Genomic DNA, 21,601 nt, shown 5'->3' with positions numbered 1-21,601 from the left:
ATATCTTTGGCAAATGGCAGGGCAAAGTTACTCCTTCACAATAGTCACATTGAATGTTAATGGCTTGAACTGTCCAGTTAAAAGACACCGATTGGCTGATTGGGTTAAGGAACAAAACCCATCTTTTTGCTGCTTACAAGAAACTCATCTTTCCAACAATGATCCATACAGACTGAAAGTGAAAGGCTGGAAAAAGATATACCATGCCAACAGAAATGAAAAAAGAGCGGGCGTAGCCATCTTAATATCGGACAACATAAACTTTACCACAAAAACTGTCAGGAGAGACAAAGAGGGGCACTATTTAATGATTAAGGGATCCATTCAACAGGAAGATATAACAATTATCAATGTATATGCACCTAATCACAGGGCACCAGCTTATTTAAAAGACTTGTTAAAGGACTTAAAGGGAGACTTAGACCCCAATACAATAGTACTGGGGGACTTCAATACTCCACTCTCAGAGATAGACAGATCAACAGGACAGAAGATCAACAAGGGGACAGCAGATTTAAATGACACTATAGCCCAAATGGATCTAACAGATATCTACAGAACATTTCATCCTACATCTAAGGACTTTACATTCTTCTCAGCAGTATATGGAACCTTCTCTAGGATTGACCACATACTAGGCCATAAAGCAAGTCTCAGCAAATTCAAAAGAATTAGAATCATACCATGCAGCTTCTCAGACCACAAAGGAATGAAATTGGAAATTAGCAACTCGGGAATCCCCAGAGCACGTGCAAACACATGGAGATTGAACAACATGCTCCTGAATGAACAATGGGTCATAGAAGAAATTAAAAGAGAAATCAAAAATTTTCTGGAAGTAAATGAGGATAAAAGCACAACATACCAAAACCTATGGGATACAACAAAAGCAGTGTTAAGAGGAAAATTTATATCAATAGGTGCCTACATCAAGAAATTGGAGAGGCACCAAATAGATGAGCTTTCAAGTCATCTCAAGGATCTAGAAAATCTGCAGCAAACCAAACCCAAACCCAGTAGAAGAAGGGAAATAATTAAAATCAAAGAAGAAATCAACAGGATTGAATCCAAAAAAAACATTACAAAAAATCAGCCAAACGAGGAGCTGGTTTTTTGAAAAAATAAACAAAATTGACACCCCATTGGCCCAACTAACTAAAAAAAGAAGAGAAAAGACCCAAATCAATAGGATCAGAGATGAAAAAGGAAACATAACAACAGACACCACAGAAATAAAAAGAATCATCAGAGATTACTACAAGGACTTGTATGCCAGCAAACAGGGAAATCTATCAGAAATGGACAGATTCTTGGACACATACAACCTACCTAAATTGAGCCAGGAAGACATAGAAAACCTAAACAGACCCATAACTGACACAGAAATTGAAACAGTAATAAAGGCCCTCCCAACAAAGAAAAGCCCAGGACCAGATGGATTCACTGCTGAGTTCTACCAGACATTTAGAGAAGAACTAACTCCAATTCTTCTCAAACTATTCAGAACAATCGAAAAAGAGGGAATCCTCCCAAATTCTTTCTATGAAGCCAGCATCACCTTAATTCCTAAGCCGGAAAAAGATGCAGCATTGAAAGAGAATTACAGACCAATATCCCTGATGAACATAGATGAAAAAATCCTCAATAAAATTCTGGCCAATAGAATGCAACAACACATCAGAAAGATCATCCACCCAGACCAAGTGGGATTTATCCCTGGTATGCAAGGATGGTTCAAGGTCCGCAAAACAATCAACGTAATACACTACATTAACAGGCTGCAGAAGAAAAACCATATGATTCTCTCAATAGACGCAGAGAAAGCATTTGATAAAATACAACACCCTTTCATGATGAAAACTCTAAGCAAACTGGGTATGGAAGGAACATTCCTCAATACAATCAAAGCAATATATGAAAAACCCACGGCCAACATCCTATTGAATGGGGAAAAGTTGGAAGCATTTCCACTGAAATCTGGTACCAGACAGGGATACCCTCTCTCACCACTGCTATTCAATATAGTTCTGGAAGTTTTGGCCAGAGCTATTAGGCAAGAAAAAGAAATTAAAGGAATACAAATCGGGAAGGAAGAACTCAAACTATCCCTCTTTGCAGATGATATGATTCTTTATTTAGGGGACCCAAAGAACTCTACTAAGAGACTACTGGAACTCATCAAAGAGTTTGGCAAAGTAGCAGGATATAAAATCAATCCACAAAAATCAACAGCCTTTGTATACACAGGCAATGCCACGGCTGAGGAAGAACTTCTAAGATCAATCCCATTCACAATAGCTACAAAAACAATCAAATACCTTGGAATAAACTTAACCAAAGACGTTAAAGATCTCTACGATGAAAACTACAAAACCTTACAGAAAGAAATAGAAGAGGATACCAAAAAATGGAGAAATCTTCCATGCTCATGGATTGGAAGAATCAATATCATCAAAATGTCTATTCTCCCAAAAGCAATTTATACATTCAATGCAATACCAATCAAGATACCGAAGACATTCTTCTCAGATCTGGAAAAAATAATGCTGAAATTCATATGGAGACACAGAAGACCTCGAATAGCCAAAGCAATCTTGTACAACAAAAACAAAGCCGGAGGCATCACAATACCAGATTTCAGGGCATACTACAGGGCAGTTGTTATCAAAACAGCATGGTACTGGTACAGAAACAGATGGATAGACCAATGGAACAGAATAGAAACACCAGAAATCAATCCAAACATCTACAGCCAACTTATATTTGATCAAAGATCCAAAACTAATCCCTGGAATAAGGACAGTCTATTCAATAAATGGTGCTGGGAAAATTGGATTTGCATGTGCAGAAGCTTGAAGCAAGACCCATACCTTTCACCTTACACAAAAATTCACTCAACGTGGATTAAAGACTTAAATCTACAACCCGAAACCATCAAATTATTAGAGAGCATTGGAGAAACCCTGCAAGATATAGGTACAGGCAAAGACTTCTTAGAAAAGACCCCAGGAGCACAGGCAGTCAAAACCAAAATTAACATTTGGGATTGCATCAAATTGAGAAGTTTCTGTACTTCAAAAGAAACAGTCAGGAGAGTGAAGGAGCAACCAACAGAATGGGAAAAAATATTTGCAAACTATACTACAGATAAAGGGTTGATAACCAGAATCTACAAAGAAATCAAGAAAATCCACAACAACAGAACAAACAACCCACTGAAGAGATGGGCCAAGGAACTCAATAGACATTTTTCAAAAGAGGAAATCCAAATGGCCAACAGACACATGAAAAAATGTTCAAGATCACTAGCAATCAGAGAAATGCAAATCAAAACCACAGTGAGGTTTCACCTCACCCCTGTGAGAATGGCTCACATCCAGAAATCTACCAACAATAGTTGCTGGAGAGGATGTGGGGAAAAAGGGACACTAACCCACTGTTGGTGGGAATGCAAACTGGTTAAGCCACTATGGAAGTCAGTCTGGAGATTCCTCAGAAACCTGAACATAACCCTACCATATAACCCAGCCATCCCACTCCTTGGAATTTACCCAAAGGAAATTAATTTGGCTAATAAAAAAGCCATCTGCACATTAATGTTTATTGCAGCTCAATTCACAATAGCTAAGACCTGGAACCAACCCAAATGCCCATCAACAGTAGACTGGATAAAGAAATTATGGGACATGTACTCCATAGAATACTATACAGCAGTAAGGAACAATGAAACCCAGTCATTTGCAACAAGATGGAAGGATATGGAAAGCATCATGCTGAGTGAATTAAGCCAGTCCCAAAGAGACAAATATCATTTGTTTTCCCTGATCGGCGACAACTGAGCACCAAAGGGGAAACCTGTTGAAGTGAAATGGACACTATAAGAAACAATGACCTGATCAGCTTTTGTCCTCACTCTAGATGTACAATGTAATACTTTATCCTTTTTAGTATTTGTTGTTGTTGTTGTTGTTGTTCTAGTACTAGTGGTTGAACTCAGTAATTAACACACAATTATTCTTAGGTGTTTAAATTTTAACTGAAAAGTGATCCCTGTTAAATTTCAGAGTGGAAAAAGAGAGGGAGGAGATGCACAATTTGGGACATGCACAATCAGTCTTGCCCCAAATGATGGAGTTAGAAATGTGCCAGGGGATTCCAATACAATCCCATCAAGGTGGCATGTACCAATGCCATCTCACTAGTCCAAGTGATCAATTTCAGTTCACATTCGATGGCCTGGATAGGTCTAAGAAACAAAGGGATCACACAAACAAGACAAGTGTCTGCTAATACTAACTGATAGAATCAAAAAGGGAGAGAAAGATCCAGCATGGGAAGTGGGATACACAGCAGACTCATAGGATGGCAGATGTCCTAAACAACACTCTGGCCTCAGAATCAGCCCTTAAGGCATTCAGACCTGGCTGAAGAGCCCATGAGAGTATTGTAGGCATGGAAAGCCAAGATACCATGGAAAAGAAAAAAAGAAGAAGACCTAAATGAAAGATCTCTGTTAGTGAGATCCCAGTGGAAAGAACGGGGCCATCAAAGAAGGAGGTACCTTTCTCTGAAGGGAGGAGAGAACTTCCACTTTGACTGTGACCCTATCGGAATAAGTTCGAAGTCAGCAAACTCAAAAGGCTTCCATAGCCCTGGCAACTCATGACTAGAGCCTAGGGAGATTACTGACGCCATGAACAGGAGTGTCAAATTGTTAAGTCAGCAACAGGAGTCACTGTGTACTTACATCCCATGTGGGATCTGTCCTTAATGTGTTGTCTAATGTGCAGTGATGCTATAACTAGTACTGAAACAGTATTTTTACACTTTGTGTTTCTGCGTGGGTACAAACTGATGAGATCTTTACTAATTATATACTGAGTTGATCTTCTGTATATAAAGATAATTGGAAATGAAAAAAAAAAACCTGGTGTTAAATTGGAAATGGCATAGAAAATTAATTAATTTTTAAAAAAATATTATGTAGGATCTCTGCCTTTAATGTGCTGTACACTCTTATTTAATGCTATAACTAGTATTCCAACAGTATTTTTTTTTCACTTTGTGTTGCTATATGGGGGCAAACTGTTGAAATCGTTACCTAATTTATACTAAACTGATCTTTTGTATATAAAGAGAATTGAAAATGAATCATGATGTGATTGGAAGGGGAGAGGGAGCAGGAAAGGGGAGGGTTGTGGGTGGGAGGGAAGTTTTGGGAGAGGGAAGCCATTGTAACCCATAAGTTGTACTTTGGAAATTTATATTCATTAAATAAAAGTTTAATAAAAAAAAGAAAAATCAACAGCCTTTATATACATAGATAGTTGAGAAAGAACTTCTAAGATCAATCCCATTCACAATAGCTATAAAAAATCAAACATCTGGGAATAAATTTAACCAAGAATGTCAAAGATCTCTATGATGAGAACTACAAAATATTAAAGAAAGAAATAGAAGAAGACACAAAAATTGGAAAAATCTTCCATGTTCATGGATTGAAACAATGAATATCATCAAAATGCCCATACTACCAAAAACAAATTACATATCCAATGCATTACCAATCATAATACCAAGGACATTCTTCTCAGGTGTGGAAAAAATGACGTTGAAATTCATGTGGAAACACAGGAGAGCCCAAATAGTTAAAGCAATTTTATACAACAAAAACAAAGAAGGAGTCATCACAATACCAGATTTCAAGAAATAGTACTAGGCAGTTATGGTCAAAACAGCCTGGTACTGGTATAAAAACAGATGAATAGATGAATGGGACAGAATAGAAAAGCCAAAAATAAATCCATGAATCTACAATCAATTTATATTTGACAAAAGAGGTAAAATCAATCCCAGAAGCAAGGATGGTCTCTTCAACAAATTATGCAGGAAAACTGGATTTCCATGTGCAGATGCATGAAGCAATACTCCTACCTTATACCTTACACAAAAATTCACTCAAAATGGGTTAAAGACCTACATCTATGACTTGATACAATTAAATTGTTAGAGAACACTGGGGAAACCCTGCAAGACACTGGCATAGGCAAAGACTTCTATGGAAAGACTCCAGAGGAACAAGCAATCAAAGACAAAATTGAGAACCTTCTGTAATGCAAATGAAGCACTCAGGAAAGTGAAGAGGCAACCAACAGAATGGGAGAAATTATTTACAAACTATTCAACTGATAAAGGATTAATAACCAGAATATATAAATAGATTAAGAAACTCAACAACAAAACAAACAGTCCAGTTAAGAAATGGGCAAAGGACTTAAACAGACATTTTTCAAAAAAGGAAATCCAAATGGCCACAGACACATGAAAAAATGCTCAGGATCACTAGCCATCAGGGAAATGCAAATCAAAACCACAATGAGGTTTCATTTCACACCAGTTAGAATGGCTTTCATACAGAAATCAACAGACAATAAATGCAGGCGAGGAAGTGGGAGAAAAGGTACCCTAGTCCACTGTTGATGGAAATGTAAACTGGAGCAGTCATTGTAGAAGACAGTATGGAGATAACTCAGAATGTTGAGAATAGAGCTCCCATATGACCCAGAAATCCCACTCCTGGGAATTTACCTAAGGGAAAAGAAATAAGACTATGAAAGAATTATCTATATCCCCATGTTCATTGCAGCTCAATTCATAATAGCTAAGATATGAAATCAACCCAGATGTCCATCAGCTGATGACTAGATAAAGAAATGATGGCATATATACACTATGGAATATTATTCAGCAGTAAAAATATGAAATCCTATGTTTTACAACAAAATGGATGCAACTAGCAATCATTATTCTTACTGAAATACACCAGTCCCAAAGAGACAAATACCATATGATTTCCCTGATCTGTAGTAGGTAACAAAAGTATCTAAAATTTAGAAGCAAAATTGATATTTTGAAATGCAAAATATAGAAGCAAAATTGATATTTTGAGATGCAATGATTGTTTACAGCCTTGCTATACTGTTGAAGAACAGTGGTTTTTTTTTTTTTCCTCATACTATTTGTTGAACTCTTCATTTACTTTAGAGTGAATCTTATCAGTATAATGGAAACTGAAATGATCTTTGTAAAAATTAATAGTAGGATTAGGAGAGAGAGGAGGAAGAAAGATGGAAGAGGGGGTGGGAGGAAGGGAATGGTAAGAAGAATCACTATGTTCCTAAATTTGCACATATGAAATGCATGAAATTTGTATACCTTAAATAAAAATTAGAAAAAAAATACATGACTATCACAAGGAAAAATATCACAGACTGAAAGGAAGGATCCAGGATACCTGTCATGTCAATAATAGAAATTCCAAAAGTAAAAAAGGAAAGACAAAGAACAAAGGCAGTAATTAAATGAGCAATAAAGAAAATTTTCCTGAGAGGAAGAAAGATCAAAAGCACTCTGGCCGGTGCCTTGGCTCAATAGGCTAATCTTCCACTAGTGGTGCTGGCACACCGGGTTCTAGTCCCGGTCGGGGCGCCGTGTTCTGTCCCAGTCGCTCCTCTTCCTCTCCAGCTCTCTGCTGTGGCCCGGGAGGGCAGTGGAGGATGGTCCAAGTCCTTGGCCCTGCACCCGCATGGGAGACCAGAAGCACCTGGCTCCTGGCGTCAGATCAGTGCAGTGTGCCGACCACAGCACGCTGGCCGCAGCAGCCATTGAGGGGTGAACCAACGGAAAAGGAAGACCTTTCTCTATGTCTCTCTCTCTCTCACTGTCCACTTTGCCTGTCCAGAAAAAAAGCACTCTGACTGAATTAATGAAAACAAAGACAAACATGTAGACATGCATGCCATGGTCATGATCCTGAGCTTCAAAGACAAAGATTATGTGCAGACAAGGGCAAGTTACCCACAGTGAATGTGCACTGGGTTTGTTATGTGCAATACCAAAAGTCAGAAGGCAAAAGAATAGCACCCACATGCAGATCATTAAGAAGAAAGCATTGAGGAAAAGAAAATTAGAGACAAGCCAGGAAAGAAACAGAGCAGACTTTTCAAAATGGCAGAAAGAGGTAAGGAAGAGGGAGGGTGGAGAGTGATGAACTCTTTGTGCATAGATCTAAAAGGTTACAGATTATGAATATGTGTCACACATGTGCTAAATAATAATTTTTGAAATAAAAGAGTCAGGGTATAAGAAAAATTCTAAAGAGTAGTAAAACTAACCCAGCAATACCTTAAGATTGAACTGAGAGCTAGAAAGGAAGAAAGCAAAAGTAATCCAAAGGTCTCCTGGTTGGCTGGAGTTGAGGATGGATCTTTACAGAACAGGGAGTGAAAGTATTTCACAGTCCCCAGTGTGGAATGGAGTTTGGGAGAAGCAGGGATGAGGAGATGTGCTTTGACAGGAAAACGTTGTGTTTTAGTGACACAAGTAGTAGAGTTTTAAAAAATCTGAGTATGAGAGTAGGGAAAAGGAAGCCAACACATCCTCAACAAATATTAATTCACTAGGAAAATCATTCATTCATCTCTAGTCTCTTTCACAATTAGAAAATTATAGCATCAGTTGAAAAGTGTTCATTAAAATATTTCACACATTTCTCTTGTGATCCTTTCTCATTGCTCCTTTGTTTCTGTGATGGAGTTTGGAGTTAGGGGTAGAGAGGACAGCATTTGTATAATCTCCAGAAGTATAAGCTTTCTTACTGAGGAGACTTCAGTGTAGTTTATAGAGTACATTGACTAAAGATTCTTGTTCCTCTCATGTTTGACAATAAAAAGCATCATCTGGGTATGGCTCATATCTTTTTTTTTTTTTTTTTTTTTTTTTTTTTTTTTTTTTGGACAGGCAGAGTGGATAGTGAGAGAGAGAGACAGAGAGAAAGGTCTTCCTTTTTGCCATTGGTTCACCCTCAAATGGCCGCTGTGGCCGGCTCATCGCACTGATCTGAAGCCAGGAGCCAGCTGCTTCTCCTGGTCTCCCATGGAGTGCAGGGCCCAAGCTCTTGGGCCATCCTCCACTGCCTTCCTGGGCCATAGCAGAGAGCTGGCCTGGAAGAGGGGCAACTGGAATAGAATCCAGCGCCCCAACCAGGACTAGAACCTGGTGTGCCGGCGCCGCAAGGCAGAGGATTAGCCTGTTAAGCCATGGCACCGGTACATCTTCTTGCCATCCAGGTCTTATCTCCAGTGTCACTTCTCGGAGATGCCTCTCTTAACTACATCCTCCATAGTAGATAGTCAGCCACACTGTCCCACAACTCTCTTTTTGTGTACTTCAAAACATTTGTTGCCATTTGATTGGTGTCTGGTTTTCAGAAGCTTGGTGACTCTGCCATTTTCTGTCCAGCTATTTTTCTGTCACTCTGCTATTTCTGTCCAGCACTGAGAATGAGAGCTGGCCCACCATTGTTAGCCAACAACCTTTGTCAAGTGAGTGGACCCCCATGTATCCCACATGAAATTCTCATTGTTTTCATTGTACACCATTTTCAGTACCTGTGATCATTACAGTCCTTATCCGGGCTGAGATGAGTTCTTCCAAGACAGGTTTTGTCTCTTCCTTCAACCGATTCTCCAAGATCAGTAATCCCAGGAATATGAGGTCGAATTCTACCTTCTCCCTGGACACACACGGGTGATTGGACGGGGACAGCACATTAGAGCTTTCTTGCAGGAAGTGATGCAAAACAACAAAGACTCTGGCAGAGAGGTGCCTCTCACTCACTGAAGCACCATTCCTTAGGCACTGAGCATGTCAGGAATGATCCAGAAAGAAGAGGATGTTCAGACATGTACTCTGACTGAAGCAACGGGAAGGCAGTATTTCTTAAGCAATAGCTTTGCTTCAACCTTTGTAGAGAATGAGCTAAATGACTGCAAAGGGCTTTTCCATGTGTAGAGACTATATTTATGTCCATGATCTTATGTGTTACTCACAAAGAGGACTTCTAGTTCTGATACAAAACAGGGTGCAAAAAAAGTGAGGCACAAGAGAAAGGAAATAAAATGCCACTCTCTCCCAAGGTCAAGGCCATAATTGCTACTATTTAGATCTAGGAGGTATGAGGTCATAATCTCTTCAAGGAAACCCCTCCATTGAAGCTAAGTTCCTCCCTCCTTCTGTCCCTCACCAGTAGCTTTGCTCTTTGGCACCAAGTGTGGATGTTTTTGCAAGTGAGTGAGGCCTCTGAGGCTCTAATCTAATTCTAATCATGTCAGAACTCTGCAGGATCAAGTGCAGGAGAGTACATCTGGGGTTGGAGATTCAAAGATGCTTATACAAATCACTTATCTTGGGAGCAGACTGAAGACACCAGCACTGCCTAATTCTGGTTGCAGTACAGGTAGAAACAGCACCCACTGAAGCCTCCTTGCCTTGATTGCCCTATGTTCTCTATGCTGGGTCCCACAGTCAGGGTCATGGAACAGAGTTGGTGGTGCTTCCAGGAAACTGCCAACACCCAAGGAGCAGAAGAAAGTAGATCATTTGTACTACTTACCTCGGAGTAGGTACAAGGATGGCATTTCCTGTTCTTTGAGTCTGGTGTTTAAGTCTCTGTATGATCTCATTCCAAACTATCTTTGCAGCTTCAGTTATCACTGTGTTATCACCCACCCTGACCTGCAGCCAAGTTGAACTACTTACCATAGACATATTCTAAAACATGCTGCTATGAGACATTCTTCCTTGTTTCATGGAGAAGGTTATGCATTCTCCATGTTCTGCCATTGAAACTATATTGTATCTTGAGGCCCAACTCAAATACTATCTCCCCAAAAAGAGGCTTCCCCAGATACAAATCATTGCTTTCTCAGCATGTGTACTTTTAGTGCAGTTTAGGTTATATTTTGTTAACGTATTATCATTCTCGGCTTTCAGATCTCTGTCTCAACTCCTCGAAGGAATGTCTGCCTGTGTTCAATGCTGTGTTCGACCACATCCACGGCACAAGGAAAGCGTTCAGCAAATACATGCCTGTTTGAAATGCTTGGGCACTGTTGAGACTGTTTCTTGCCAGGTAATCTAGGACAATGCATTTCCTCTTTGAGGGTTCTCATTGAGGAACCACACAGTAAGCGTCTCAGGCCCATGGGCATTTTCCAAATGCCAAATATACACAAATAACAGGACTGAGGAAAGGGGGAGAGACCAAGTGCGAAGATGACAGTAGACTCTGACCTTAGAAATCTCACCTTCAACGAGGAGGAAAAGTTTAGACAGGACTATCATGGTTGTATGGAAGGCTGGGAACAGAACCATGGCAGGTGTAGAAAGCAGAGTCCCACAGAGTAGGACAGGATGGTACAATCATTTCTGGATGGAGTGTTTGGAGAAGTCTTCCTGGAGGAAGGGATATTTGTTCTGATCTTTGAAGGATAACCTAGCGGAAGCCTGATTGAGGTCTTCTAATCTTTCAAGTAGCTCTGGCATTCAGGAATGAATTTTTTTAAAAGATGTATTTTTAAAGATGATATATACGGCAGCTGGCATGGTGGCACAGTGGGCTAAGACTCTGCCTGCAGTGCTGGCACCCCATATGGACACTGGTTCATGTCCTGGCTGTTCCACTTCCAATCCATCTCTCTGCTGTGGCCTGGGAAAGCAGTAGAAGATGGCCCAAGTCCTTGGGCCTCTGCACCCACATGGGAGACCTGGAAGAAGCTCCTGGCTCCTGACCTTGGATCAGCCCAGCTCTGGCTGTTGTGGCCATCTAGGAAGTGAACAAATGGATGGAAGACCTCTCTCTCTGACTCTCCCTTTCTTTCTGTAACCCTACCTCTCAAATAAATAAATGAAATATTTAAATTAAAAAAGATGATATATATGAACCAATCACAGGTGCCTGATAGGCCGAGAAAACAACTGCAAGACCAAACATCTGACACAGCTATGGCCTTTGCCGGCACCAGAATCTCTAGTTCCTCTGGCATAGGGCCTTTGTGGGGTTCACTATAAAATAATCAGGAAACTGAAGTCCTAATTTCAGTCCTACCCCTGCCTTTCTGTGTGACCATGAGCAAATCCCATCCCTGTCGGGTCAGCTTAATGCATTCCTGGATCTCCAAGGCCTCTACTTTTAACCTTCTGTGGTTCTTCTTTCCAAGACACACACAAAAAGGAGTAAGCCCCTGCAGAGTCTCAGGTTCTGCAACTTGGAGTAGCATACTATCTTTTCTGGCTACTCACAGACAGCATGCCCCCTCCTGAAGCCTCTAAGAATGATAAAATGATGGACATAATACAAAGGGAGCTTTATCACCCCCATGGTGACACTCCACATGGCTTTTAAAGGCCGAACTGTATATAAACTGAGCCAATAACCTTCAAAGAGATTGTGATAACAGCATTGGACACACTCTGTAACCACACACACACACACACACACACAAAGAATGTTTTGTCCTAACCAAGGATGAACAAAGGATAAGAAAACTAACTTAGCTACGGGGATATGTCACACTAATAGGAGATGCAAATTGATAACCCAAGATTGAGTCTCAGTAGTGAATTTGTGTTTAGTCCCTATCAGATTGTTAAAGGTTAGAAATCTGTTACCTTTGTCCAGGGCACAAGGAACTCGAGCAGCCTTACATTTAGGTATCTGCAGGGTCTTCTAGAGCCAGTCCCCCACAAACACCAAGAGATGACTTGGGTTTTTTTTATTTTTAGTGATAACAATTTTTGGATTAATTCTTACTATATAGGATGGCACTGCAATTATGTTTTATAAGTAATATGTGCAGATATTATTACATAAGAATTTTAGTTTACTATATCAAAGGAGTAGGAAATACAGTTATAACAAGAGTATGGAACACTATATCCCTAAAAGCTGTACATATGAAATTTGTATTCACTAAATAAAAACCTTCAAAAAAGAGAGAATGTGGAGTCTGACAAGGTTGCAAACAAATATACTGGACTTTCCAAATTTAAAATCCTATATAACAAAACAGGCCTTGGCTATCTCCACAGCAGTGTAAGCAGGAGTGACTGACACTGAATATTGGAGATTGTATTGAAAGTGAAATAAACTTGATAGCCTAAAAACGATGGAAAGTTTTAAAAAGAACCACAGCAAATGAAGCTGAACTCATAAACACGATCCTTCCTTTTAACTGTGGAGCGTTTCTATTGTAATCTGTATGTCTACAAACTTCCTCTAGCGTGGTCCCGCAAAAGCACTCTTCACTTTTTTCTGCAAATGTTTACCTAGGTTATGTAAGTCCAAGCTACAGCTATGTGTTGCATTAAGCTGTATATTTATTATCAAAAATTTTCCCAGAAAAGAAAGGAGGATGAGAGGGAGTGAGGGGGAAGGAGAAAGGGAATGTCATTATGTTCTTAGAACTGTATCTACGAAGCACACTGAATGTGTTAAAGACTAATTAAAATTTTTTAAAAATAAGTAAATAAAAATAAATTAAACACAATCCAAAAAATCCTGAAAAACATTTCCCAAGAAAATATTAGGATTTTTACTTTCCAGCCAATTCACCTACTATAATCTATTAATCCTAATAATAAAGGCAAGACCACAATTTGAAACTCTGAAACAGTAGTTGTAGTCATATGTCCATTTTCACAAAGATGTGAAACCACACCATATTTTACATTCTATACACCTGTTCCTCAGAAATTCCCCCAGTCAGCATTCATAGCAGCCTTGCAGTTTAGACAGAGGAAGGGCTCTACCCCCATTACCAACGTTCAGAGACATATTGTGGACACAGGCTGAGCAAGCTACCCTTCTGTGTCCACTCACCTTGTCAAGGCAGTTGTGTGATGGTCAGTTTCCAGCTTCTTGTAGGCCAGTGCTATGACTCGGAAACCCTGTGTCGTGTAAATCTGAAGTTCACTAACAAAACTAGTTGGTACTGTTCAGAAAATAACACAGGATTAGTAGGAAATATTTATTTAGCTGGTATCGGCAGAGGGATTCTTTGTAAACATCCATCTCTTGCCCACGAACACATACTTCTCAAAAGGTACACTAACGAGTCCATGAGAATTGTAAACATATCTACATTGTAGGGTTGACACCCTTGGGATCTGGTGAAGCTGAAGAGGAATAAAGGGAGTATTTGGGGGGGGGGGGGTGAGGGGGAAGCAGGATGGGGAACATGTAGAATTCTTCTATTCTCCAGTTTATTCAGCAAACATTTATTAAGGATCTACTATCTGCCAGGCACGGGCTACGCAGAGATCAAACTGTGAGCTATACTCTGAGGGTTTATGTCTAACTGAGTAACAGCCAGTGTGCTACCAATAAAATCAAATAAGATCACTGCTATGATGCATGCAATTGCAGTAAGTTATCAAAGTACTTGGTGTGCACACTTGGGACTTGGAGGAAGCGGGTAGGTGAAGGAAATGCTTTTTTTTTGATGGTGGGAATGTCATGTTCTCAAGTGTGGTGGCATGTAACAAGAAACCTTGTGTAGTTAGCTCAGCTTAAGGAAGTACAGGACAGAAGGAGAGGAGGAGAGGAGGGCTCAGGCACATCTGGAAAGTCTGATGGTGCAGATTACGAAAGCCTTATATACGATCCCAAAGTAGTGTGAGATTACACGGGAAGCAACAGAAGGAACAAGGCAAAAAATGTGACAACACAGCTGTGTTGGAAAAAACCTATCTGGTCATAGTATGGAGAGTGACTCAGAGAGATGCAAGGTAGGGCTCAATTCACCAGCTATTGAAGTAGTCAGGGACGGTAAGAGCCTGAGCTGATACAGTGATGGGACCATGATTGGCAAGTGACAAGATAAAGGCACTGAGGGAGAGAGATGGCTCAGATGGAACTCCTGAACTGTATGAGTGGGGGCATGGTAGCACCATTCACCAATATGGAAAATTAGAAAATCCAGAAAGTAGGAAAAGTAGGTTTGATTCTGGTACTGAGTTTGGAATACCAATGAGTCACCCAATTTGTCATGGCCATCAAGTAATTGGATTCATATAACAAGTGCTGCAGGGACACAGAGTGGGGATGCATATTTGATTTATCTGAATGCCCATTTGTTTACTAACCTGTCTCAGGACGACAAAAGCTGGCCACCCTCTCTGGTGCTCCCTTCATGAATGCCAGCCGGTCACCTCCCATTTCCTGGACGATCACTGTCATCCTCTGCAGTGCTGATGAGAACGGGAATTGATGCAGGATTGCAATTCCTGCCACTGGGACCTGGGTCAAGAAAGAGGAGTGGAGAGAGGCAGATTGACATTGCTTCTAATTACGTTAGCAAATAAGGGGGAAACGGCTACTAGTTTTTACCTCTGGAATTCGAAGACATCTCTGACCTTTCCACACCATGGGTCAAAAGGGAGTTCCCCTCTGTGTCTGGGTTCAGTGGGTGGGATTGGCAAGTAAGGCTTACCTGGCTGGCTGTTTTGCAGGGCTTAACCACCATGGCATGTGCGGGTACTCCGTTGATGTGGAAATCCTCCCCAGAAATAGCCATTTCCTATTTCGTAAATGGAATATTTCATCATAGATATTTATTTATTGTTTGTCCTCAGACACTGTGCTCAAATCCTCCCACTGAAAAAAATCCTCATACCAGCTCTGTGTATTCTCCACATCTCCTCCCTCAGCTGGATGGAGGCAAATCAGACTTGTTCCAGCACAGAAACATATAATGCATCGGAAAGTCTATGGAACTTGGAGGGCAGACACTTCTGATTTATTCATGCAATTTGTCCTGCTTTCTCTGTTAGGATGTGCTGTACGAGTATAAAGGCTCATTCTCTGAAGACTCTAACTTGAAAATGGTGAGCACAGGTTGCCGGATTTCTTTGTGTGAAGCAAAAACCTTACATCTTTCTTTCCCTGGAATTCACTATTGAAACTGCTATTCCCAGTCTGTCTAATTTGGATTGATGGTCCTCAGGGTGGGACAGTGCAGGACAGGGACTGTAGTAGACATGGTTAATGTTCAGTAATTGCTATAGTAATGAACACAGAATAGAGTTAAAAGAATCATTGAACCAAATATGTCCAATTGCTTTATAAGCATCTCATCGAGTGGCTAGAAAAAAAAAAAGTCTCATAGAAGAAATTGTACTCCCTATTTAAAGATCGGGAAACAGTGATCCAGAAAGGATGGGGGATTGGCCAAGTTACATCAGCCTGCTACAGAATCACGCTTGGGTAGAGTAGGAAGAACCATAATTATAGTCTCCCAGCAGTGCTCTTGGCACTGGGACCCAGAGCTGTGTGCAGATGCAAGGAGAAGCGTGAGTCAGTAACTAAGCAGTTGAGGATGCGTGTTCCCTAATCTCTACCTTCTATTTCCAAAGGATCAACTCCAACTACTCAGTTTTTAAAGGGTGCTTATGAATAAGGTTTTCTTTTCAAAAAAGATTCCAGCATTTTGTGCTTTTTTGTTTCTTTTGAACACAGCTGGTCTAGTTCAATCCTGCCATTTTATGGTCAAGAGGGCCAAGGCCCCAACACAGGAGAGAACACGGGTGGAGCAGTTAGAGCAGAGCCAGAACTAGAGCCAGGAGAGTCAGATCCCCAAGTGCCAGCATTTCCCCTAAACCAGTGCAGAGTCTCAGCCAAAGCTCTGTAATGGATTTCCTTTCATTGCTTCCTGTCTTAGAAATGAAACCAATACTGAATTAACAGGACTGAAACTCCTAGGCATGGTGAGCCTGTGAGCTACCCTGAGCATGACAGACAGTGGTGTTTCCTAATGCTCTAGTTCTAGAAAATGTGCTCTTTCCATTTATGTATTTTTCATTGATAAATAAAAATTACATATATTTATGGGGTATAATGTGATGTTTAGATTTAGGAAAACCTTTTAGAAAGATTCATTCAAGCTAGTGAATTCAGACACTGTACCAAGGATTTTAATTTTTTAATGTTTTATCTCATTTTTTTTTTGACAGGCAGAGTTAGACAGTGAGAGAGAGAGACAGAGAGAAAGGTCTTCCTTTTTCCGTTGGTTCACCCTCCAAGTGGCCGCTATGGCTGGCGCGTTGTGGCTAGTGCACCGCGCTGATCCAAAGCCAGGAGCCAGGTGCCCCCTCCTGGTCTCCCATGTGGGTGTAGGGCCCAAGCACTTGGGCCATCCTCCACTGCATTCCCGGGCCACAGCAGAGAGCTGGACTAGAAGAGGAGCAACCAGGACAGAATCCGGCGCCCCAACCGGGACTAGAACCCGGGGTGCAGGCACCGCAGGAGGAGGATTAGCCTAGTGAGCTGCCGCGCCGGCCCGTTTTATCTCATTTAAGTCCTCACAATAATCCTACAATGTATGTTAGCTACTTTTATCAGCTGCATTGAACAGACAAAGAAACCAGGCTTAAACTAGTTTTCCCTTCTCTGCTGTATGCTCCTTGTTGGACACCGTGCATTTTGCAAATATTAAATAACCATGATAAAGCTTGCATTGCTTCGGCATTGAAGAAGTCTCTGATGTTCTCTGCAGAGCGGAGGCTTACCCAGGTGGTGGCTTCAAACATTTTGAGGTCCAGGGGGTCTCCCTGGATGGTCCCATCAAGGAGGATGAGAGAGTGGCAGCTGGCCATGGCCGCACACAGTGGGCCCCACGGCAAAGCCTTGCCTGAGACAAAGCTGTGGACTTCCTGGAAGCTAGAGGAGAAAGGGGGAAAAGCTTCAGTCCTAGCCTCTCACATCAAAATGGAACTGCTTGAAGGGATTTTCTTTTAAAACGTTACCTACATGCTATTTTGTTACAACACACACCCACTCTCCAATCCCCACATTCCTCACACATTACGTGCAGCCTCATCCTGGGGTAAAGTCGTTGAGTGCAGGAAAGGTAGGAAAGGTCTTGAGGTTCTTTCCAGCTCTCTTGCCCCACTTTTCCTCATTCCTCCCCTAACTGTTCTAATTCCAGAGGCATGGCAGGACTGAGAAGTATCCCCCCTGGTTCTGTGCTCTTCCAGTTCTACCCCAACTACCAGGAAACTTCCTCTGCAGAACAGACCAGCTCATACTAGTTATTTACTATGAGAGTTTCACTCTATCCATCCTTCTGGGAAGGGTTGCGTCTCTCTCCTAACATATTTGATGTTTGGCCCCCAGTAGACACTCAATAAATGGATGAGTGAGTGAGTGGTTTCTGAAAAACTGCAATACCACAGTGGGAAATAAGTGAGCATCAAAAACATTTTCAGAAAGGACATTACATCCCTCTCTTCTACCCCGACATCCAGGGTGCACATTGTAACCACTACCCTCACCATTTCCCACTGAAATGAAAATGGAATGTCATATGGTGCACCAGTTAAGATTCCACCTGGGATGCACACATCTCATTTTGGAGTGCTTAGGTTTGAGTCCTAGCTCCACTTCCAATTCCAGCTTGCTGCTAATGTGCACTCTGGGAGACAGCAGGTGACGGTTCAAGTATATGGAACCCTGCCACCTCTGTGGGAGACCCAGATTGAGTTCCAGGCTTCTGACTTTAGCCTGGCCCAGTCCTAGCTGTTGTAGGCATTTGGGGAGTGAGGAAATAGATGAGAGATACTGGAGAGTATCTCTCTCTCTCTCTTCTCTCTTCTCTCTCTCCCTCTCTCTCTACCTTTCAAATAAATATGAACAAATAAAAATAGCAAAAACAATGACCTGTGTGATTCCTTCGCTAGTGCAGAGTATGGTCCCTGGGATCAGCCTCAGGCCCACTAGAGGAGTGTCCTCTAGAGTCCTGGGGTCAAGTGCAGCAGAGCGGTGAGTGTACAAAGCACTCCATCCTGTTTGGAAGACCTCTGAATGCCAGAAGCTGCTTCTGTACCAAGGCAAAATCTGCCTCTTGGTGGTCTTCAGCATCTACATGCTCTCCTCCTCCACACGCTAGCTTCTCTCAGATGTGTGGATCAGCTCGGCCATATCTCCTCTCATCCTACCACCCTCTCATTGTTCCTCCAATACACAGCTGTATCAGACCTCTCACCTTCCCAGTTTGCACTTGTCATTAGTTGCCTTTAATACGGTCTCCAAGACCGGAATAAGGCTTCTAATCACATGGACAGTGCATTTCTTTAACTCCGACCTTAAGTGGTTCTAGCCTTTTGTCTTGGAAAGCATCCATATCTCAGTGTGAACTCGTACTGCAGACACATTTTGTCCTGCAAAATGTGTTTTGCATTCGAGCTTCCTTTTGCAACACTAAGAGTTCTAAAACCTCTTGTCCAATTATTGACCTTGTCCAATTATTGTGGGTGATTATTATACATGGAAAGAACAAGTCCTCTTAGCACTTTGCAACATGTCCTGTGATATGAGAGAAAATCTAAAAGAGAAAGAGATCACCAGCAGTGCAGTTAACACAGAGGCTTAACCTGACACTGAAAAGCAAAACACAAATTGAGGGGTAAGGGAGACGAATCTTATTTTTATGGTGATAATCACATCCTGTCATCAGTCTGGAATCCTAACTAGATAATTCTGAGTCTCACATATTGATCCAGACTCCAGTTTAGCACAACAAACACATGGAGCTCTCTGGCATCCCTGCCCCTGGCAGTTTATTTGGGTATTTATGATGGATCAAGCCTGGGGAGCTGTAACGCTTTTGGAAGGACCTGGGACGTTGGTCAGGCCATTTTGAGAAAGGTAAGAATGATCAGAGAAGAGCACATCTTTACTAAGATGTTTAATGGCCAATAAGGCAGATACTGTCTTCTTACCTACAATTAAATCTATTTTCTCTCGTTTTATTAATGAAATTGATCAATTCTTAGCCACTTGTGTCAACTTTGACCTTTTTGAAGGAAGGAGGAAGGGGAGGGGAAGAAGGAAGCAGAAAGGGAGGCAGACCTAATTGAACAATGTAACCCAAACAGCGTATCAATTGTTGTTATAGAAATGTAACAGGCCACTCTTAGAAATAGAAAGCTTACAAAATTCAGTGGATGTTATGATGGCAATTCCCTAAATAAAGCATTCAAAAGACAGGACATGTTCAGTTCATTTGGAATGAACAAACCTTGACCATTCACGTTTTATGTGTGCCTGGTACAGTGCTATGGCATTGAGGACACACAGGTAAACAAGAAAAAGACTATTCTTAAGATGCTCTTACACTTGAAGAAATGCATGCACTTTTTGTAGAAGCTGCAGCAGAAAAACCATTGTGCATAACAGTTTACACGAGGGGACCGGGTGCTTTCCAAATCCATGCTCTAGGAAAACTGAAAGGAACTTGGAAAGCATTATTCCCATAAAAGCCTTCTTCTGTAAACATCAAGATTATTTCTCAACCCAGGAAACTGACTTGTCTATCAGTAGTATTTTAATATGACAATGTCTTAACCGTGTGTAATTTAAAAATATTTTGTGGACAAGTTTTATGTCATCTGCATAATGCAAAAGAATGACAATGAACCTGTTCTGTATAAAATCCTCTGTGGTTCAGGTTGTAAGGGTGAGAGGGAAGTATTTTCATTTCCTAAGAAGCATAAATGCCAAAGGCATCACCTGTTGTGCTCCTAGCATTCTGGAGGTGGCACCGGAGAGAGCAGGCAGAGCAGTAAACTCACACATGGCCACAAGGGGGCCCCAGAAGACAGGAGGGCAAACTTTTGCCTCCCTAAACTCAAACTGCCAACACAGAGTCTTTTCTGGCTAGAAAAAAAGGGAGTTTCTGGCAGTGAAAAATGGAGTTCCCAGAACCAGAATACCAAGGAAAAATGAGTACAGTAGCTCTGGCTCCACCGATGTTCCTCTTCCTGAAATTCAGGTTACAAAGTCACTGCAAGGCTTCTGTTTGTGCAAGGTGCCAGCTCCCTGGAGGGCAAGGTCCTGGCACTGTCCTAATTACTTAGACTGTGCCAACTTCAGGCCTCTGAAAAATAAGCTGAGAGCAAAGTACACTCCAGCGAGGATTTGCATGCTCTACCAAAACCTCCCCTTCATCCTCTAAGCTTGTGAGTGCCCTGGGACCACAGACCTGTGGGAGGAAATGTGCATGTTTTAGTGAGACTTGGAAGAATCTAAGAGGAGAAATTAAATGAAGGTATTCTGGCAGTCATTGTTCACCAGAGCTGAAGCCCAACTGCATCCATTAAGTGTTTTCAGCTGGAAAAAGAGAAACTATAAAGCATTTAGTCCAAGCTACTCACCCATTCCTATCACAGGGCACGACTCCCCAGAGATCCAAGCCATCCCTGGTTAAGGTGCCTGTCTGAACAGAAACAAACACTGGTTTGACTCTGAAGCTCCGGCTGCCCTACAGCGAGACCCCATAATGAAGATGAACAAGCTGGGCTGCATAGAAAGATGTACATCACAACACATCATCAAGATCAGCTCCTACAGATCTTATTGGCTCTAAGCTGAAAAGCCCTTCACTCAGCCCAACTTCCAAAGTGACCATTGCAGCTGAGGGGATGGTCAAGTAGGGACAGCAACATTGCAGGCAGAACTGTAAATTTCTTGTTAGAGATGCCCCCTGCCTTTACCTGGCCAGCTCTCCTCCCAGGCCAGCCAAGTAATGAAAGTCAACAGAGTGCCTTCCCCTAGGAGGTTCACACCTCCCTTAGGATATACCCCATGTGAAGAGATAGATAGGTCTGGGCCTCTGAATTTACAAGGCCTAAAGCCCATCAGATTATTATCAAGCCCCTTCTATCAGGTTCTATTTGCCTCTCAATCAGAAAAATTACTTGTAGC

The 21,601-nt window shown here is 41.5% G+C and overlaps 1 protein-coding gene across 1 annotated transcript in view; it reads right to left on the bottom strand.

Annotated features, from left to right (window-relative positions):
- Positions 1 to 21,601, bottom strand: part of ATP13A4 (ATPase 13A4) — a 172,291-nt gene that overhangs the window by 68,933 nt on the left and 81,757 nt on the right. The window contains exons 14-19 of the mRNA XM_062181236.1: positions 21,052 to 21,113; positions 17,407 to 17,557; positions 15,333 to 15,419; positions 14,986 to 15,139; positions 13,721 to 13,832; positions 9,450 to 9,574 (exon numbers count right to left, since the gene is read on the bottom strand). Of these exons, the coding sequence (XP_062037220.1) occupies positions 9,450 to 9,574; positions 13,721 to 13,832; positions 14,986 to 15,139; positions 15,333 to 15,419; positions 17,407 to 17,557; positions 21,052 to 21,113 (691 nt within the window). The remainder of the gene's footprint in view (positions 1 to 9,449; positions 9,575 to 13,720; positions 13,833 to 14,985; positions 15,140 to 15,332; positions 15,420 to 17,406; positions 17,558 to 21,051; positions 21,114 to 21,601) is intronic.

Source organism: Lepus europaeus, chromosome 2 (genome assembly GCF_033115175.1).
Source record: "Lepus europaeus isolate LE1 chromosome 2, mLepTim1.pri, whole genome shotgun sequence".
NCBI classification, from domain to species: domain Eukaryota; kingdom Metazoa; phylum Chordata; class Mammalia; order Lagomorpha; family Leporidae; genus Lepus; species Lepus europaeus.
The sequence above is the reverse complement of the archived record's forward strand: the minus strand, read 5'-3'. Positions and strand labels throughout refer to the sequence as shown.